The following is a 17,522-nucleotide window of genomic DNA, read 5'->3' as shown; positions in this document are numbered from 1 at the left end:
AGACTGCACAGACTGGGACTTAAATACAGGGGATGATTGGGGAAACACAGGTGCATGGGATGACTAATCAAACTAATTAACAAAACGAGGACAGGAACATGACCAAATAAGGGAACAGAAACAGGGGCAAAACATGACACACACGGTCCATGATCCTGACAATTCAAGCCTAAATTTAAGATTTATGCATTTGAATTACATATAAAATTCCTATTCATTACATAGTTTTAACAAAGCAATAAACTTAATGTGATGCATATTTGTCAGTCATACATCAATGAAACAGGTAAGATTTATGTAATAGTGCTAACAACAAATCAGGTTCAGCACCAATCAATCCAATTGTTTCAGTCACATATATTTTAACTAATTGAACATTGTTTTTTTTCCACAGCTAGCCACATTGTAAACATGTTTATACTTTTTAACTGAATAAATGTCTTTTTCACAATTACACACACACACACACACACACATATACTGTATATATATATATAAAGAGAGAGAGACAGAGAGAGAATAAATGCATTGTGTAAATATGATTATTTAAATAATGATTTAATAATAAATAAATAATTATAAGTTAATAATAAACTATGCCTTTCTGAGTGCAGAAATCTTACCTGTCTCTTACCAGTTTCATTTATGTATGACTGACAAATATTCATCACACGTTTAAGTTAAAATTTTGTAATCCAAACTGATGGAAATTTCATATGCAAATTAAAAATAAAAATATAAAAAATATACAAATATAAAAATCATTATTTAGCTCTAAAAATGTCTTTTGAATGTCTGTATATTGAAATGCAGCATCAAATATTAAACATTATTGTTTCTTGCATGTCTCAAGTCTGGCTTGATGCTGTTATCAGCTTTCATTTGGCTTCAGAAGACTTAAAGCACATGAGACTATTTTCATGGTACTGAATTATTAGTTACGATGTTTTAAGATCATAAAATGTTCTCTAAAACTTTGATAAGCTCAATCAGTTCATCTTTCTAACATCTATATTTTGGCCAAACCAAGTGTGAGGCTAAAGGATTTGGGGCAGTTTTCTTTGTGTAATCTATTAAAAGTTTCCTCAGGGTATTCACATCTGAAATCAGTCACGTATGAAACCAAAGTCTCAGGGGCAGCAAAGAAATTAGCCACTGTTTACTTGCATTCATCCAAGAAAAGACACTTTATGAGGAAATTAGCGGAGTGAGGCGATGCGTTTCAGAAATTTGCAGCTCAAGTGTTCTGCGTATATGTGTCTGTGAGCTGTTAGGAAGTGAGTGCTGGAGGGAGGCCCAGAGGTATTTCTTTCTCTGTCCTTAATAAAGAGTTGGATAAAAAAAAGACACACCTGTGTTCACATGTAGCCCCTAAGCAAGCACACACATATACACAAATAAGACAAAGAGGCCCCTCAGCAGCTTCAATTCTGAAGACACATCTGCGGCCACACTCCTGCAGGGAATTTCACACTTCTGCACATCCATGGCCTAAGAATAAAACAACATGCCCCCACCCCCCCAAGGAAAAAAATGCTAATTATATTACCACAATATCCTACAATTATATGCACTAAAAATCAATACGTTTACATGGACAACAATAATCCGATTTTAATCCGATTAAGACAATACTCTGATTAAGAATCTACTATGTAAACAAAGATTTTTGATTACCTTAATCCGGCTAAAGTCATATTCGAAGTAAACAGAAATCGAATTAAGACATGTGGAGTATTCCTATTTTAGTCGCATTACTGAAGTGCAGTATAGACATGTAAACACCTTAATCACATTATTACCGTCGTGTTGGACTTTTCGCCGCATTTGGCGACAGGATACACACACGGCAGTGGTCAACAGTCAACACAGCCACCGTCTGTATGCACGTACAAATAATTAACAGCACTTGAAGCTTTCATAAAATTAAAAATGAAACACCCAAAACACGGCATCATCACCAAGACGAACTATATGTTTACATGTGAAATTCCGGAGGGGACGTCGGATGGTATCACGTGGGACGTAATGACGTGTGCCATTAATCGAACTATGTACTATAACATGTAAAACGGGAACATGAAAGGAATATTCTAAAAGCAACTCATGTAAACACCATAATCATAATATTGGCTTATTTAGAATAAGGTAAATAATTAGATTACTGATGTCCATGTAAACGTAGTCAGTGACAACTATTTTTCATCAATTACTTAAACCACTCTGTTCTTGCATGAACAGTCATCAAATGTTCTTTAGAACATTTTAATTAACGCATTTACCTATGATCAAAGGTGCATGATTTCTACATTTATTCTGTTAAAGCTGCCAGATGAACTCATCCATTTTATTTTTTGTCAACAAAGATGTACGATGACAGGTTATTTTTATGGTTTAAATAGTAGAGTCATAAATTCAATATTCATTATGTTCAAAATAAATTATAGTTTACATGTGAAATTCCGGAGGGGACGTCGAATGGCGTCACGTGGGACGTAATGACGTGTGCCATTAATCGAACTATGTACTATAACATGTAAAACGGGAACATGAAAGGAATATTCTAAAAGCAACTCATGTAAACACCATAATCATAATATTGGCTTATTTAGAATAAGGTAAATAATTAGATTACTGATGTCCATGTAAATGTAGTCAATGAAACAGGCTGCATACAGTATGTATACTATGCACGTTACGTCTCTGATTGTCGGAAATGACATACTTTTAAGTGTGTCCTAGCATCAGCATTTAGCTAAATGCGCTACCTTTAAACTCTTTATAGATTTAAAAAGTAATTTATTTGATTATAGAATTTACACCTCAGGTGAAATGCAGGTAAAAAAAATGTTCTCTCATTCGCAAAGACAAAATTTCAAATCACGTACACTTCAATTCAAAAGTTTGGGGTTTTTAAAAGAAGTATCTTATGCTCACCAAGGCTAGGGTTGGGCCGATAGACGATGCCATCATCCATCGCCGATGGCTGACAGACATCACGATGCTGAGCCGGCATCGTGATTCCCCCCCTCCCATACCCCCCGCAATCAGGTGAAGTTTTTCTCTGACGTTTTTCTGCAGAAATGGCAATAAACGTTCAAACCAAGAAACTTCAAAAGAGCGTAACTAATTCCCCTTGCTATTCGAGTGGCTTTAGACTTGTGTCTCAAAGCATTTGGTTAGTGTTCATTAAGATAGTAGCTGTAAACTTCTGCGGGGTCATGGGTTACCCATTCCACAGCATTACACTTCAGTGGAGTACTCTGGTATACAAGCCATTACCTCTCTCAGACACTCACACAGAGATGGAGGCAGGAATCACTAACCACTCGCCTGTCCTATTGCCCCTGTCCTATTAACCTCGTTCCTCTCTCTCGCTCTCCCCCTCGGACTGTAGCCTTCAGTGTATAAATACATTGAGTTTTTATACATGTGATGCATTAGTCTTGTGGTATGTGGCCTAGACTGACCAGCTCACTGCCCTACAGTTTACCACAGTTGCTTAAGCACTTATATGTGAAAGGAAGAAATAAGCAAGCAAGAAAGAGAAAGGAAGAAAGAAAGAAAGAAAGAAAGAAAGAAAGAAAACCGTGGATCTATCTATCCATCTATTTTATTATAGTTACTTTTTCAAATTTGTTTTATGTTTGTTGTTGGTGAGGTTTGAGGGATTGCTGAACTTGATTTATACAGAAAAAAATGCTTTGAGAAAGAAAGAAAAAGAAAGAAAGAAAGATTCAGAATAACAATGGACAAAAACCTAGGATTAGCAACAGACGTTTGACTTTGAGCTCCAAAAATTACATAACCACTGTAACGAATCAGCTCATAGGAAATATGAATAATTAATCATAACCCCCCCCCCCCTTTTTTCTTTCTTGAAACCCCCAACAACAACAATCTTGAAAAAAAACCTAGACATATGTGGGGAAAAATATAATATTATTATATAATATAAAAAATAAGATTTCTAGACCTGGAAAACTCCATGGGCATATTGAATAATGAAAACATATTTTTCTAGTTATGTCAAGCTCTAAAATATTTTATGGGGTAGAAATAAGTAAAAAAATATATATATATTTTTTTTTTAATCCTTATCCTTAATCCTTATCCAGTAAATCACAAAGAATTGGAGTCATGGGGTTATCAAACATTGTTGTGAAAAAATCACTGCCATAAAATTATCTTAAAAAGTAGTCCATATGGCTTGTGTGCTATTTTCCAAGTAGGGCTGTCAGTTTAATGTGTGTTTAATTTATTGACAGCCCTAATTCTAAGTCTTCTAAAACTTGACAATCTTATTATGGTGCTTTTTTGTTGTATCTGGAGCTTAAAAGTGTCCGCCATTCACTTTCTTTGAAAACAGCACCTCAGAAATTCTGCTAAACTTCTTCACTGCTTTAAGTGATTGAGAAAGTATTTGTGTTTTCATTATCACATTTACTCACATTATCATATTTAGGTCAAAACCCAGCATGTGAGTGTCTACCATTCTGTGCTCGACTCTCTCTCTCTATCTCTGCTCTCAATGACCCATACACTTCTCTAATTTTATTTCCCTGTATTTTCATTAGCTATGGCTGCGCAACCGGGGGAAATATATTCTGCCTGCTTGTGTGTGGCAGTAAATCAATACAGTGAGCGTTAGTCTTCTCTCCTCCTTATGTAAGACTGTCATCCCTTACTTCCCTCTCACTCTTTAGCTGTTTAAATTTCTTCATGTTCTAACAGTTAGACTGATAACGCCTGACCTGAAGGTCACCTGCCGCAAACATCCAAAGTTATTTCAGCATTCTGAAGAAACACAGTCAACAACACAAGATGGGAAGTGTGTCATGACGGATGACACAAAGGATCTAATGGATTAACTAACTCTGTATTGTAGATCTGTAATGTTTAATAAGTCATTATGAAAAGATGAGGGACAGATGAGAGTTTTACATGCAATGAACCATTTCTATAAATAAAGTACAAATTTATTCCTGTGATGTCAAAGCTGAATTTTCAGCACCTGTTACTTCAGTGTCACATGATCCTTCAGAATTAATTCTGATTTGGTGCTTAATTATTATCAATTACTATTGGTGCTTAATTATAAAAAAGTATTCCTATCATTATCAATTTTGAAAACATTTTAAATATTTTTATATTTTATAATATTTTAGCTAATATTTTTGTGGAAACGGTGATACAATTTTTCAAGATTCTTTGATGAATAGAAAGTTCAAAAGAACAGCAATGATTTAAAACAGAAATCATTTGTAACATTATAAATGTCTTTAATGTATCCTTGCTGAATAGAAGTATTAATTTCATTTATTTTCATCTTTTTAAATCTTTTTTACACCAAACATTCATATGGTACATCAGTTATAGAAATTATAAAAAATTATAGAAATTTGGGACATGTCTATCTAGTTTAAATTCTAGTTTAAAATCTGATTAAAATCCTGATGAGTGTGATTTTATTATTTTTTAGCAATAAACATTTAACACAAAAAAAGACAAGATAAAAACTAAAACAAGACAAAATTAAACAAATCAAGTAACAGGTTTGCACACAAAAACTGTGTAAAATAAAATTAATTAATTATTAAAATAGTATTTTACAACATTCGATTCAAAGACTCAAATTCCTTTCCTGAGAGATTTGACATGCTTAAAACTAGGTACTTTTGATATAAAAAAGCATAATATAACAGCATAATATATTATCTAACATATCTAGTTCTCACAACATCAACTCATGGGATCTGTGTCTCTTATGAAATCACGGGACACCTAAGAGTACTGTATTCATGGAATGTGCCGCTGAACAGTGGAACTGAAGGGAAGGAGTTTCGCCCCTCTGTTTACGCAATGGCAAAAACACGACTTCTCTCTTTGCTTCTCACTAGGTGCTGTGTTTGTGCGACAGCCGAACGTGTGATCAGAATAAACTAATAAACCATCTCTTTCTCCCTCCATCTCTCCTGTCAGCGTGTGACTCACAGCAACTACTGAATCAGAGAAGCATTTAAGTGCAGGAACCAATTTTCCCCACCGTATAAAATCCACATGAGTACGAGAGCCGAGCAATTACCGGTGACGATGACAGCTTTAGGGTGACACTCGGGTCGTAAATTTCTCACTCCGCATGCCGTTGGGAGATTTCTACATGCTTTGGATATCAGGACAGACTCCCATAAATCGCAGAAACGTCTATTAGAATTCCCATTCCGGCGTTCCTCTCTCCTAACACATCTCCTCGCGCTGCCTGGGGAACTAACCTAGAGCGGTGCTAACGGTGCCGCCGTCATCAGGGTGACTGCTATGGGAAGACGAGAGGGACTGCGAGGAGCTAATTTGCACAGGAGGAGGACAGCGGGGCTGAGGAGGCTGCCGACGATATGCAGAGGATTCGCTGAATGGTTGAGAAAGGAGAGGAGATGTCGGAGACACAGCGATTGCGCTGGAAATGCACGGAGGAGGACTCGCGAGGCCTAATCAATCAAGGAGTGTGTGTGGTGATTAAAAAGCACGCAGGTGGAATTTGTTACACTGAAGAGTTTTCTCTCCTCAAAGGAAGAAAAAGAGCCAGTGAGTGGCAGAAACTGAAATAGGAGCCCAGATTAAGAAGCCTTGGAGCTAATCATTTCTCCCACAATGCTCTTCAACACTCCAACCACATTGTACAAACCAAAAAAAGTTACAAAAAAAAAAAAAAAAAAGAAATAAACCTCTAAATGGTGTGAAATTTCAAGTGATGCACCTTATATTCTGTGACTGAGCATAAAAAAGTGAGTCTCACGGATGTCCAGGTCGCATTTCTCAGTTTCAAAATATTTAATGAATTATTATTTAATTTGTATACCATTAATAAAGAACTTATTTAATTTGTAGTTAACTAGTAAAGTATTTAAAAAAAAAACCTTCTAGGCTGTTGGTGTCTGGGCTTATTTATTTATTTTTTAAAAGACATTAGATTTTGTGACTTCCTACACTTGTTATACTTCAGTACAGTAAAATAACTAAAATTTGTTATAATAATCATTTCATAATAAATCAAAAAGCAAGACGTGAAAAAATCTAGGGAGTTGAAATTGCAACTTCCAATGAGTAATCCTCTGCTGCCATATACTGATTATAATGGTAATTTCATGTCAATTTCATCTTAAAAGTCTTTGTTTTCCGCCAGGAGACATTTTTAACACATATTTTTAATGTGAAATTTATGAATGAAAAGTGAATCTTTAAAGGGGTTGTGAACTGAGAAATCAAATTCTCCTTGGTCTTTTGACATATAACAGGACAATGTACTATAAAAACATTCTGTAAGTTGCAAAACTCAAAACTTTCTCGTTAGTTCAAAAACAGCTTTTATTGAAACCAAGCTCAAAAAACGACTCGTTTTGGAATGTGCCACTTTATGACGTAATAGGTTGACAAAGCACCGCCTCCGCAGGAGATCAATGCCTGCTTCTACGTCACTGGCTCTTTAGCTCCACCCACTGATACATGTTTGTATGTCAGAAATAGAGCGGGACATCAGTTTACTGTCAGGGATTTGTTGTGTCACACCGTGCCGCATCCAGTGTAGACAGAATCGCCGATTATAATAATTCTGTTGTCTATAGTCGCATTGCGCCACTCGCGTCCAGTGTAAACACAGGGTAAAATTAGCAAAGACCTCCAGATTGTGTCAGTGAAACACTGTTTGTTTGTTTGCTTTGCTTTGCTACGAATTAATTTTTTTAACTAGACAGTGTATGATGCAGGCTTTTCAGAGAGCCTGAAAGTAAAGGATGATGCAGTGCTGAGTCTGCCTAGAGTGGATCCAACAGTAATGTTGCAACACATATCTAATGAATAATTGATTTGTTAAATCAAATGACAAATGGTGTGTCTGATTGGTCCAGACGCTACAAGTGTGAGTAAACGTGCTTTTACCACTACTGCATTGTCTTTTCCAGACCGTTTGATATATACTGAGTATTTATGAGTTTTTAACCCAAATGACCCATGTTGTTTTCAGAGTACGTCAAAGCAGTGTCCATCTGTTATTTTAATAAGCGAAACTGTTAGCCAATCATAGCAGTGGGCATTTCTTTAGAATCTTGAATGCGCCCTATGACTTTTAAAGTGACTTTTACTACACAGCTTTAGAGTTGAGAAATAATAAAGGCTTTAAAATATTATGTGTTTTAAAAATGTGTTCATGACTATGAAGGTAAGTTATTGATTATCAAGAATACCATTATGATGTTGTTTACGAGATAGCATCGCTAGCTAGCTAAGGTTAGCCTAAACAGTTGTTTAGTTGTCAGCATTTAAATGTACAATTACGTGTCTAGGTACTCTCCTAGGATTACCAGGCTTGGCATATAAAATTATATGTTGTTAAATGTTGTTCAATAACATGAAACTGTATGTTAATGCCGCTATCATTATTTTTACGGTGTTGCAATTATTTTGTTGCTCAGTTTCTGACAAGAACGAGGCAGGAGAGGTTTCTGTGAGGGTCTCAAGAGTCTTTACCTATATATCACAACATCAAATGAGCTTCACCGGAAGTTTACGAGCTGGCTTATCTTTATGCCTGAAGTTCTAAAGAACGCTCCATGCATATGGTCAATTAAGCAAGTTTTCTTAATTAGCTGGTTCAGGTGTGTTTAATTAGGGTTGAAGCTAAACTCTGCAGGACACCGGCCCTCCAGGACCGAGTTTGGAGACCCCTGTTGTAGAGTAAGCAGTGATTGACATCATAATGGTACTTACTTCTCATTGGTGGAGCTGGCCTTCCTCTGGCAGAACATGGACAGGGAGGAGGAGCCAGGCACTACTTCTTGCTTGATTTCCCATGCTGCCAGATTACTGGGCTTCACCACCATGAAATTAATGCCTTCCCCATACTGGACTCTAAGGAAATCAAGAACACAGGATTTGAACACTCTAAACAACACACCCATAAACTTATTCACTTAACATAACTTCATACATATCATGCTCAAACACACATTTTTGTTTTTAATTTAGAAAATGCAGCCCCTTAATGATAACATATTGCTTTTTTATTACCTGTTTAATAAATAATCAGCTACTACCAGGTATAAAATCCCTAGCAGGTGATTCACATTAATATTTAATCTTAATTCTACATCCAATTTTAGAAAAGCAACCACATGGGGGTGTATATCAAACTTTTTCAAGAGTTTTACAGTGTTAGTACAGTTAGTACAGTTAGTACATAAAATGGCTAATACATTAGTTAGCTAATGCATATTAAACACTGCTGTTCTGGTGTACATTTATGTACTTTAGAAAGTATACCGTATACAAGTATATAGTCATATGTGGATGAGGATATGTGCATTTTTTATTGATAAATCTCTGTCCTCTGGACTTGTCTGCTGACTCATCTAGTCATCACCTTGGCAAGACACTGCAGACTTTATTAACACACACACACACACACACACACACACAAGTCACTATATCTGCCTTTCAATGGCCTTGGAAACATCAGAGGTGAGATTTCCTAACTTAAACAATACTGCAAGCTTTCCTCAGTGGCCCTCTCACTCTATTCTCATGGTCTGGCATTACTATTTATTCAGAGTCTGTTGTCAGTGCTTTGGCTGAGGACAGTAAGAATTTTCCAATCAAAATGCAAACAAGAGAGAAAAATCTTGATTCATGATTACTGTATGATTACTGTTAAAAAGATCAGTCCTCTTTTTTCTGAGTTTGGTCTCCTCAGACTTTAGTTTATAAGCTGTACTGAAATTACCTACAGAGTAGGGCTGTGCGATATTGAAGAAAAATGCGATATGCGATACCTTGTTAAAAAATGCGATATTCGATATGCGATACGATATTGCTTAACGTGTGTAAAATCTATTTCAATTATATTCAGCACGTATTTATAGGCTGCTGTCCCTTTAAATCCGACTGCATGGACCCAGTATAATGATACACATCCGATTTCTTTCTCAGCTGTTTCCATTCATAATTCTGTGTGTATGTGTCTGTTCAAACATAAGGAGGAGATGCGAAAGACGAATCAACTCGGTGTTCGCGCACCGTCTGAAACGCGTCTCTCTGTGTGTGTGTGTGTGTGTGTGCGCGCGCGCGCTTTGCACGTGTGCGGCAGAACTGAAGAGACCGATATGCATATTGCGATATTTACATTTGCGATATTTCGATAATTTCGATATATCGTGCAGCCCTACTACAGAGAGTTGCAAATAAATTAAAGTTAAATAAACAAATAAATGTACAGCTTAAAAATCGAAACATGTTGTGGTATTGAGACTTACTTTAGTACTATTGCCATTAGTGGGGCAAAAGTAAACAAAACAACTGTCCAAGTTGCTTGATATTATACCTGAACAACAAAGAACATTACAAAGTATATCTGTCTTTTTCTCAGACAGAGACATCCTTAGTTCCTGACTCAGATTTATGTTGCCTAGCCACCTCATATTTGTGAACAGAAAGCAGGTGATGTAAATAGGTTACTTTGGTAAAAGAACATGACCTTTAATGCCCAGAGACAGAGATTCATTAGAAGTAAACCTATGACTGTGCTCTGTTCTCCACATAATTAATTACACCTCTGTATCCATGACTTAAAAGAAGAATAGAACAATAAAGTGTCTTTCTTCCAACATTAAAAAACACCTTGTTGAAAGGAAAACAATTCAACTGGCACATGTACACAATTGACTAAAAGAGGTTGTAAATATAGTACAGTAGTGCTTACTGCTATTTTTATTCCTGTTTTTATTCCTCTGACATAGAATTGTCCATCACTTTAACTGGCTAACCCACAATACAAAATCTGAATACATTACCACATTAAAAAATGTAGAAATATTCCTAAGTAGTCCATTCAAAAACATCAAAACAACTGCCATTTTTTCTAAAAATGTGAATGGGAAAAAGTTGTATGTCAGTTACAAACTTATAATGGTTCAATGTCATATTCTTATTGTGAAGTAACCTTGAGCTTGAGAAATATATAAATGCAACTACTTATTCACTACAATATATGTGGATTAGCCATTGAGCTGCATGAGTTCTTTACTCCAACAAAGAATTGATTCTATGCTTCCCGAGACACTGGGGATCGAAAGTCAACTTCAAATGTTCAGTGTGAAATGACTAAGAGCTTATCTTGATTATCAAAACTACCACACATCCCAGAAGAGAATTATCAGCTAGCTGGGAGTATTTTTGATTTATTCCAGTGACTCAAATCTTTTGATTCTGCTCAACAAAAAGACTCATTTACTGATTTATTGAGTGACTCTTTCTATATGTTACATCATTGCAACAGTAGGAGGTGCCCACCTAAGTGTGGAATTTTTTAAGTCAATGAATCATACACTTAACAGATCATCAATTTTGATTTATAATATCAATCACAATACTGTAAATTAGACTTTTGCACTGTTTAATGGAATAGTTCACCAAAAAAGAAGACATGCCGAATATTTACTCACCCTCAGGCCATCCAAAATGTAGTTTGTTTTTGCATCGGAACCGATTTGAAGAAATATTGCATTGCATCACTTGCTCACCAATGGATCCTCTGCAGTGAATGGGTGCCATCAGAATGAGAGTCCAAACAGCTTATAAAAGCATCACAATCCAAAAGTAATCCACATGACTCCAGTCCATCAATTAATATCTTGTGAAGCGACATTTGTAAGAAACAAATCTATCATTAAGATAGACTTGTTTCTTACAAACATGCAGCTTTTCACTTCACAAGATGTTAATGGATGGACAGGAGTCATGTGGATTACTTGTGGAATATTGTGATGTTTTTAGCAACTCTTTTTTCTGACGGCACCCATTCACTGCAGATGATCAATTGGTGAGCAAGTGATTCAATGCTAAATTTCCCCACATCTGTTCTAATAAAGAAACAGACTTATCTACATCTTGGGTGGCCTTAGGGTGAGTAAATAAAGCAAATTCCTTTAAAATAACAACTCAAATTGCCTCCTAGTTTCGTTAAGAATCAAGAATCGATTTATTTGGAATCAACTATTTAAATTCTGAAAACTTGTAATCAGAGTAATTTCCAAACGTTCCATAAACAAACAACTCTTCTCAAAAGAGGCATATTTTTCTGCTTTTAAACCTTTTGTTTTAGGATCTTTTGAGAACAGGAACATCTGGGTAAAATAGCCTGCTTCCATAGAGTCACAACACAGCTGCTGCTCAACTCTTACGTAACTACTCAGCTATTGTGTAACAACTAAAAAAAAATGTAACATTTCGAGCATGTTTGAAAAAGCATTAGCATATGTATACAGTTATGTAATTAATAAAATCTGATTCTAAATGAACTAAAAGGTTGTAGGTTCAAACTCGAAAAACTGTTAAATCATCCACCGTTGTGTCCTTGAACAAGGCACCAAGATGCTCCAGGGGGTGTCTGCCAAATGAATAAATCTTAAAGTTAAAGGAAAACTTGAAATCGCATCATATGACCCCTTTAATGTAATATATCTCAGGCCAGTGATCACATGGTTTCTAATACAGAAGTCACGTGGCATGTTCTGCCATAGTAAAGCTGCATTTTTAAAGAACACAAATTGACCATCACTGCATCATTTACCAGAAAACACACATGCGCATAAATATGGTGGTGAAGCCAATTGATATTTTGGTTCTCAAGACCACAATGGAAAAGCACTTTGGTGGTGAGCATAGCAACAAGAAAGGTCATGTATTTGTGTGTGTGTAAGAGTGGACACCGCACAGGAAGCATTCAGGTCTGCAGGCCAATCCAATTGGCATTTAATTAACTGGGGACTCAGATCAGGGAGTTTACCCTTCTAAATCAATCCACTATCCCAAGACTAAACGCTCACACATGAACAAACACACATGGTGGATTACACAGGTGAATTAGCAGGGTTTGCCTGGCAACTTATCGGTTGGAGATGAGTTTGCAGATCGTGGTGTAAAGGGCGACACAACCTTTGCACAAAAACAAACAGCCATGTCATTGTATGTGTGTGAGTGTGTGATAGAGAACAGTGAGTTTCAGCTTGGTGTCATTTTGCATTTAGACTGAGGACGGACCGCACAAAGAGTGGGACACAATCGAATGTCACCCATTCTAAGCAAGAGTTTTTCTGCATAATATCTGTTGGTGTTAATAATCTTAGCATCTAGCAGCTGACGTGGCAACATTTGCACCTTTATTTTCTTTGTTCCAAAACCTAGTTGGCTAACTACAGAGGTGGCATTTTTAGGGATCACAAGTGCTCGCCTTACTGTTTTAAATAAGGCAGCCTACTTATTATGATGCCTTCTGAGACAAAAATCAAAAAAGGCAATCCCATAATGCATTGCAAAAAGTTTGGTGAATAAATCTATTACGAAGCATTTCATTTCATTCAACACTGAAAGGTATTGATTAAAAAAAAAATAGTTCAAGTGCAATTTAAAATGTATTATTTTACCCAGTATTTGTGTGCTATGTATTCTGATGCCTAAAAGAGCACCATTAGCTTAGCAACATGCTAACGTCATATTTGAGTGGAATCAACCATGTGGAGTGCTGTTTGTATGCTTTGCTGAGTAGAGCAGTGCTGCATGATGCATCGAAATAAAATCAGTATCACGATATGGCTTAGTGCGATTATCAAATCACAAAGACTGTGATTTAATTAAATAGATATATGCGCTGCAGATTTGCGAATGATGCATGGCACTGTGTTCATTTGCAAGCGTGCACCTCATGATACAGTTTTTAAATATACATAGCGCCGCATTGAAACCCAAAGCGCATATATTTATTTGCTGGTCATTTGCCAAAATAAAAGCCAGATGTAGTGATGTTTGGAAATGAAGTGATTAAGATATAAATATTAGTACTGTAATATTAAAGTTGTATGTATATATATATATATATATATATATATACTGTATTAGGGCTGTCAATAGATTAAAATTTTTTATCTAATTAATCACCCTTTTTCTGTGATTAATCGCGATTAATCACACACTTCATGAAATTAAGCATCTTGTTTCAGATGTTTATTTTGTCATAATTTGCTATATTCAGCAAAGTAAAACAAAATATTGAAGGGTGATTCTCAAAAATCTAAGCACATATGAAAAAAAAAAAATCAGAATTGTATAGTAGCCTATGTGTACAGTACAACAGCAAAGGGCTTTTTTTACATTTTAGAGAAGTCAAGTTGCGATACCGAACAGGACCACATGGAGGTGCCAAAAAAACCTAAACCAACCGCCTGCTGACTGCATATATCTACTACAGTACACGGATCCATTCAGTATAACTAAACACAGCAACATACACATGACAAATCAAATCATTCTCGTGAATATGTGTGGAAACAACGTGAATGTACGGAAATGTCTGTCCCTGTGCATAAATACAATGTGCGATCAGTGCGTCAAGAGCACTCATACACGCATTATTATAACAGACTCACGTGTGCTTACTGTACGATTCCTGTACGCCACCGCAATCGTCTTTACCTTGATGGCAGTCTTCATCCATCAAAACTTTACTAGCGAGACTGAATATTAGCGGTGTTTTGAACGGATTGTTTGAATGCATTCGCTTACTGGATCACTGGACTGAAAACTTTCCCAGAGTTTAGCGGCTTAAAATGATCTGATCGCAAGCAGAGAAGCAAAATTGGGTTAAAGGGTTAGAAAAGAAATTGTGTAATTGTCAGTAATTTTGCGTTAATTGCGTTAAATTATTTTAACGCATTAAGGATTGTAAAATTAATTGACAGCCCTATTATATATATATATAATTTTTTTAAATTTACAATAGGATTCTATTATTATAAAATATTACTATAATATTTTATTTATTCCTATATATTTATTCATTCATTTTATTTTATTTATTCATTGTTTATTTTAATTTATTTATTCATTATTATTATTTTATAGTCCTATTCAATGGGTCAAAACTGTGGAAATGCGGTCTATTAAACTTTACTTTATGGTTATTGGTTTGAGTAAAAGTGTGAGCACCCAAAATTTTTCCCAAATTGTTCAGCCCTAAAAGCATGTTTCTCCATTAAAAAGTGTCCAGAGTAAAAAGTCATTTTTCAGCTTTTTAAAAAAAAATTTTTATTCTACATGGATGCACTTCCTTACAAAATCACCCCAATCATTCTAGAACAGTGGTTCTCAAACTTTTTACACCAAGTACCACCTCAGAAAATATTTGGCTCTCCAAGTACCACCATAATGACCAACATTAAAATACAGTAGCGTAGTAGGCCTAATTATTCAGCTACAGCTATGCACAGTTAAAAAATGAGGCAGTTTTATTCCTAATAAGAATATTTATTATTGTCTGCCACTTTACATTAACACTGCACTGTGCTGATAGTAATGTTGATCCAGGATCAACAAAAGATGTTGATCCAGGAACATGTCTTACTTGGCACAATCATGGTGACCGTGCTTACATACAGGTAAATAAAAAACTTAAATGATTAAATTAAAATATACTGTACCTAAAAGTTAAATAAAAACTGCACTGTACTTAAAAAGTAAAAAAAAAAAAACTACTGTACTTGATAAAAAAATTAACACAGGCATCATTTAGCCACCTGGCAAACTTTTTTAAAGTGTTTTAACAGTGTTTCCCAACCTTTTTTTTTCCACGGCACAGTTTTGATATGTAAAAAATCCCACGGCACACCACTAATCATTACAAAAAAACTAAACAAAAAAGATAGAAAGGGGAAACATATTTTTTTATTTTTCCAATAATTAAACATTGCGTCATCAGAGCTGGTATTTTGGCTTTATATATGATCAGACACTTGCACTTACTTTCTGAAAATCATACTCAAATGAAATTAATGAGGTTTTTGACGATCGAGTGACAGAGTGTTTTGTCCATCATTAGAACGGCCGCCTCTGAGGCAGTAAATTAATAGCATCACGTTTTCACCAGTTTGCAGGTTATAAAGTGTATTGTAGCTATATGGGAACTCAGTTTCTCTTGTTGTTAATACATTTGGCCAAAATATCACGATATAAAATACGAACAGCTATGATATTTAAAACGTACAAAAAGTGTATTGGCTACAACTAGATAGCAAAATACGAACAGCTAAGATATTTAAAACGTACAAAAGTGTATTGGCTACAACTAGACAGCAAATGCTAAGACTCTTCTCTGCTCTTTATACAAACAAAAACATTAGCCTTTATAGACAGCGTTTCTTGAGTAAAGGAAACGCTGTACTTATTCAAACATCAGTTCTTTATTTACCCTTGCATTGACACTCACTACCACACTTTGAGGATCAGTGTTCTAGAATGATTAATTCTTTCCAAATAGAGGTTTCAAATCATCTGGTAAAAATTCCAGTATTTTTCCAATCGCAACATATATTGCAGAAAAAAATACCGCAATGTCATTTTTTCCCCCAATATCATGCAGTAATAAAGCAGAGTGAGTCCAGCATATTCCCATTCATAAGAAAACGACTCTAATGAGTCAGTTCTTTTTAGTGATTCAAAGAAAGACATAATTCCTTAAACAAATTACACTTATGAGCTGGTTCTTTTAATGAACAGTTCAATAAGATGAGTTTACAGTTTGAATAACAGTCTGCACTGTATTATTTACAGCATTGGCAGAGAGAGAATTTCTTTTATATTTAATCAAAATGGGAATTTTAACAGAAATAAAGCCAAATGATTCAGAATCAAATCAAAAGCTTGTGAATCAAATTGAATCTTCATTGATACCAAGCTTCATTACAGAGCACTCCAAATCAGACACTTCATGGTTAGGACTGCTATTTAAGAAGTAGGCAGCTAGTTGGTCACTAGGTTGGCACAGAGCTATTGTGTTGATCTGAGATTGACACTCGGTACACTTACTCTGATACATATGGATTTAAAGCACAGAGCTTCATATCTGGGGCCATCTGCTGCCCAGTGCCAACACGGGGGCGAGATCTGAGAGAGCATGACAGGAGCAGCCCAGCATAAAAGTGTACCCGAGACTCAAACCCCTGTCTGGACCAGTGTTTGAGTGACAGGAGCAGGACAGGAGCTCTGAGAGGCGCCTTGGCAACCCTCATGGTCCCCGTGGCAACCTCCTTTTCCAAAGGATTCTTATTGGCTGGCTGTGACAGTTCCAAATGCCACAGGGGTCAGTCTGAGATGCCAGGTCTTTATCACTCGTACTTCAGGGAGTGTGAGAAAGAGGATGTCAAAGATATATAATTTTTTTTTATAACAGTACAATGCTAGATTTTATAAACTATACCCCATCCAATATTTCTTCTCACTCTCCTTCTCTCTCTTTACACACACAGAGACTGTCGTCACTGGCCCATCTCTGTCCCTCTCAATGGGCAAGGCAGAGTATTTAGAGATCTCTACATCTTAAAGGGATAGTTCACCCAAAAATGAAAATTTTATTGATACCAAGTTTATCTGCTTACCCCCAGGGCATCCAAGAAAAGATAGTTGGACATAGTGGTGTATTAGAGGTA

General features: G+C 35.8%; 1 protein-coding gene across 1 annotated transcript in view; it reads right to left on the bottom strand.

Annotated features, from left to right (window-relative positions):
• LOC107741256 (transmembrane protein 132C) overlaps positions 1–17,522 on the bottom strand; it is a 292,083-nt gene that overhangs the window by 93,456 nt on the left and 181,105 nt on the right. Inside the window, exon 3 of the mRNA XM_016553957.1 lies at positions 8,761–8,901. Coding sequence (XP_016409443.1) covers positions 8,761–8,901 — 141 coding nt within the window. The remainder of the gene's footprint in view (positions 1–8,760; positions 8,902–17,522) is intronic.

This window comes from Sinocyclocheilus rhinocerous, unplaced genomic scaffold (genome assembly GCF_001515625.1).
Source record: "Sinocyclocheilus rhinocerous isolate Xijiao unplaced genomic scaffold, SAMN03320098_v1.1 scaffold615, whole genome shotgun sequence".
In the NCBI taxonomy this organism is placed as follows: domain Eukaryota; kingdom Metazoa; phylum Chordata; class Actinopteri; order Cypriniformes; family Cyprinidae; genus Sinocyclocheilus; species Sinocyclocheilus rhinocerous.
The sequence above is the reverse complement of the archived record's forward strand: the minus strand, read 5'-3'. Positions and strand labels throughout refer to the sequence as shown.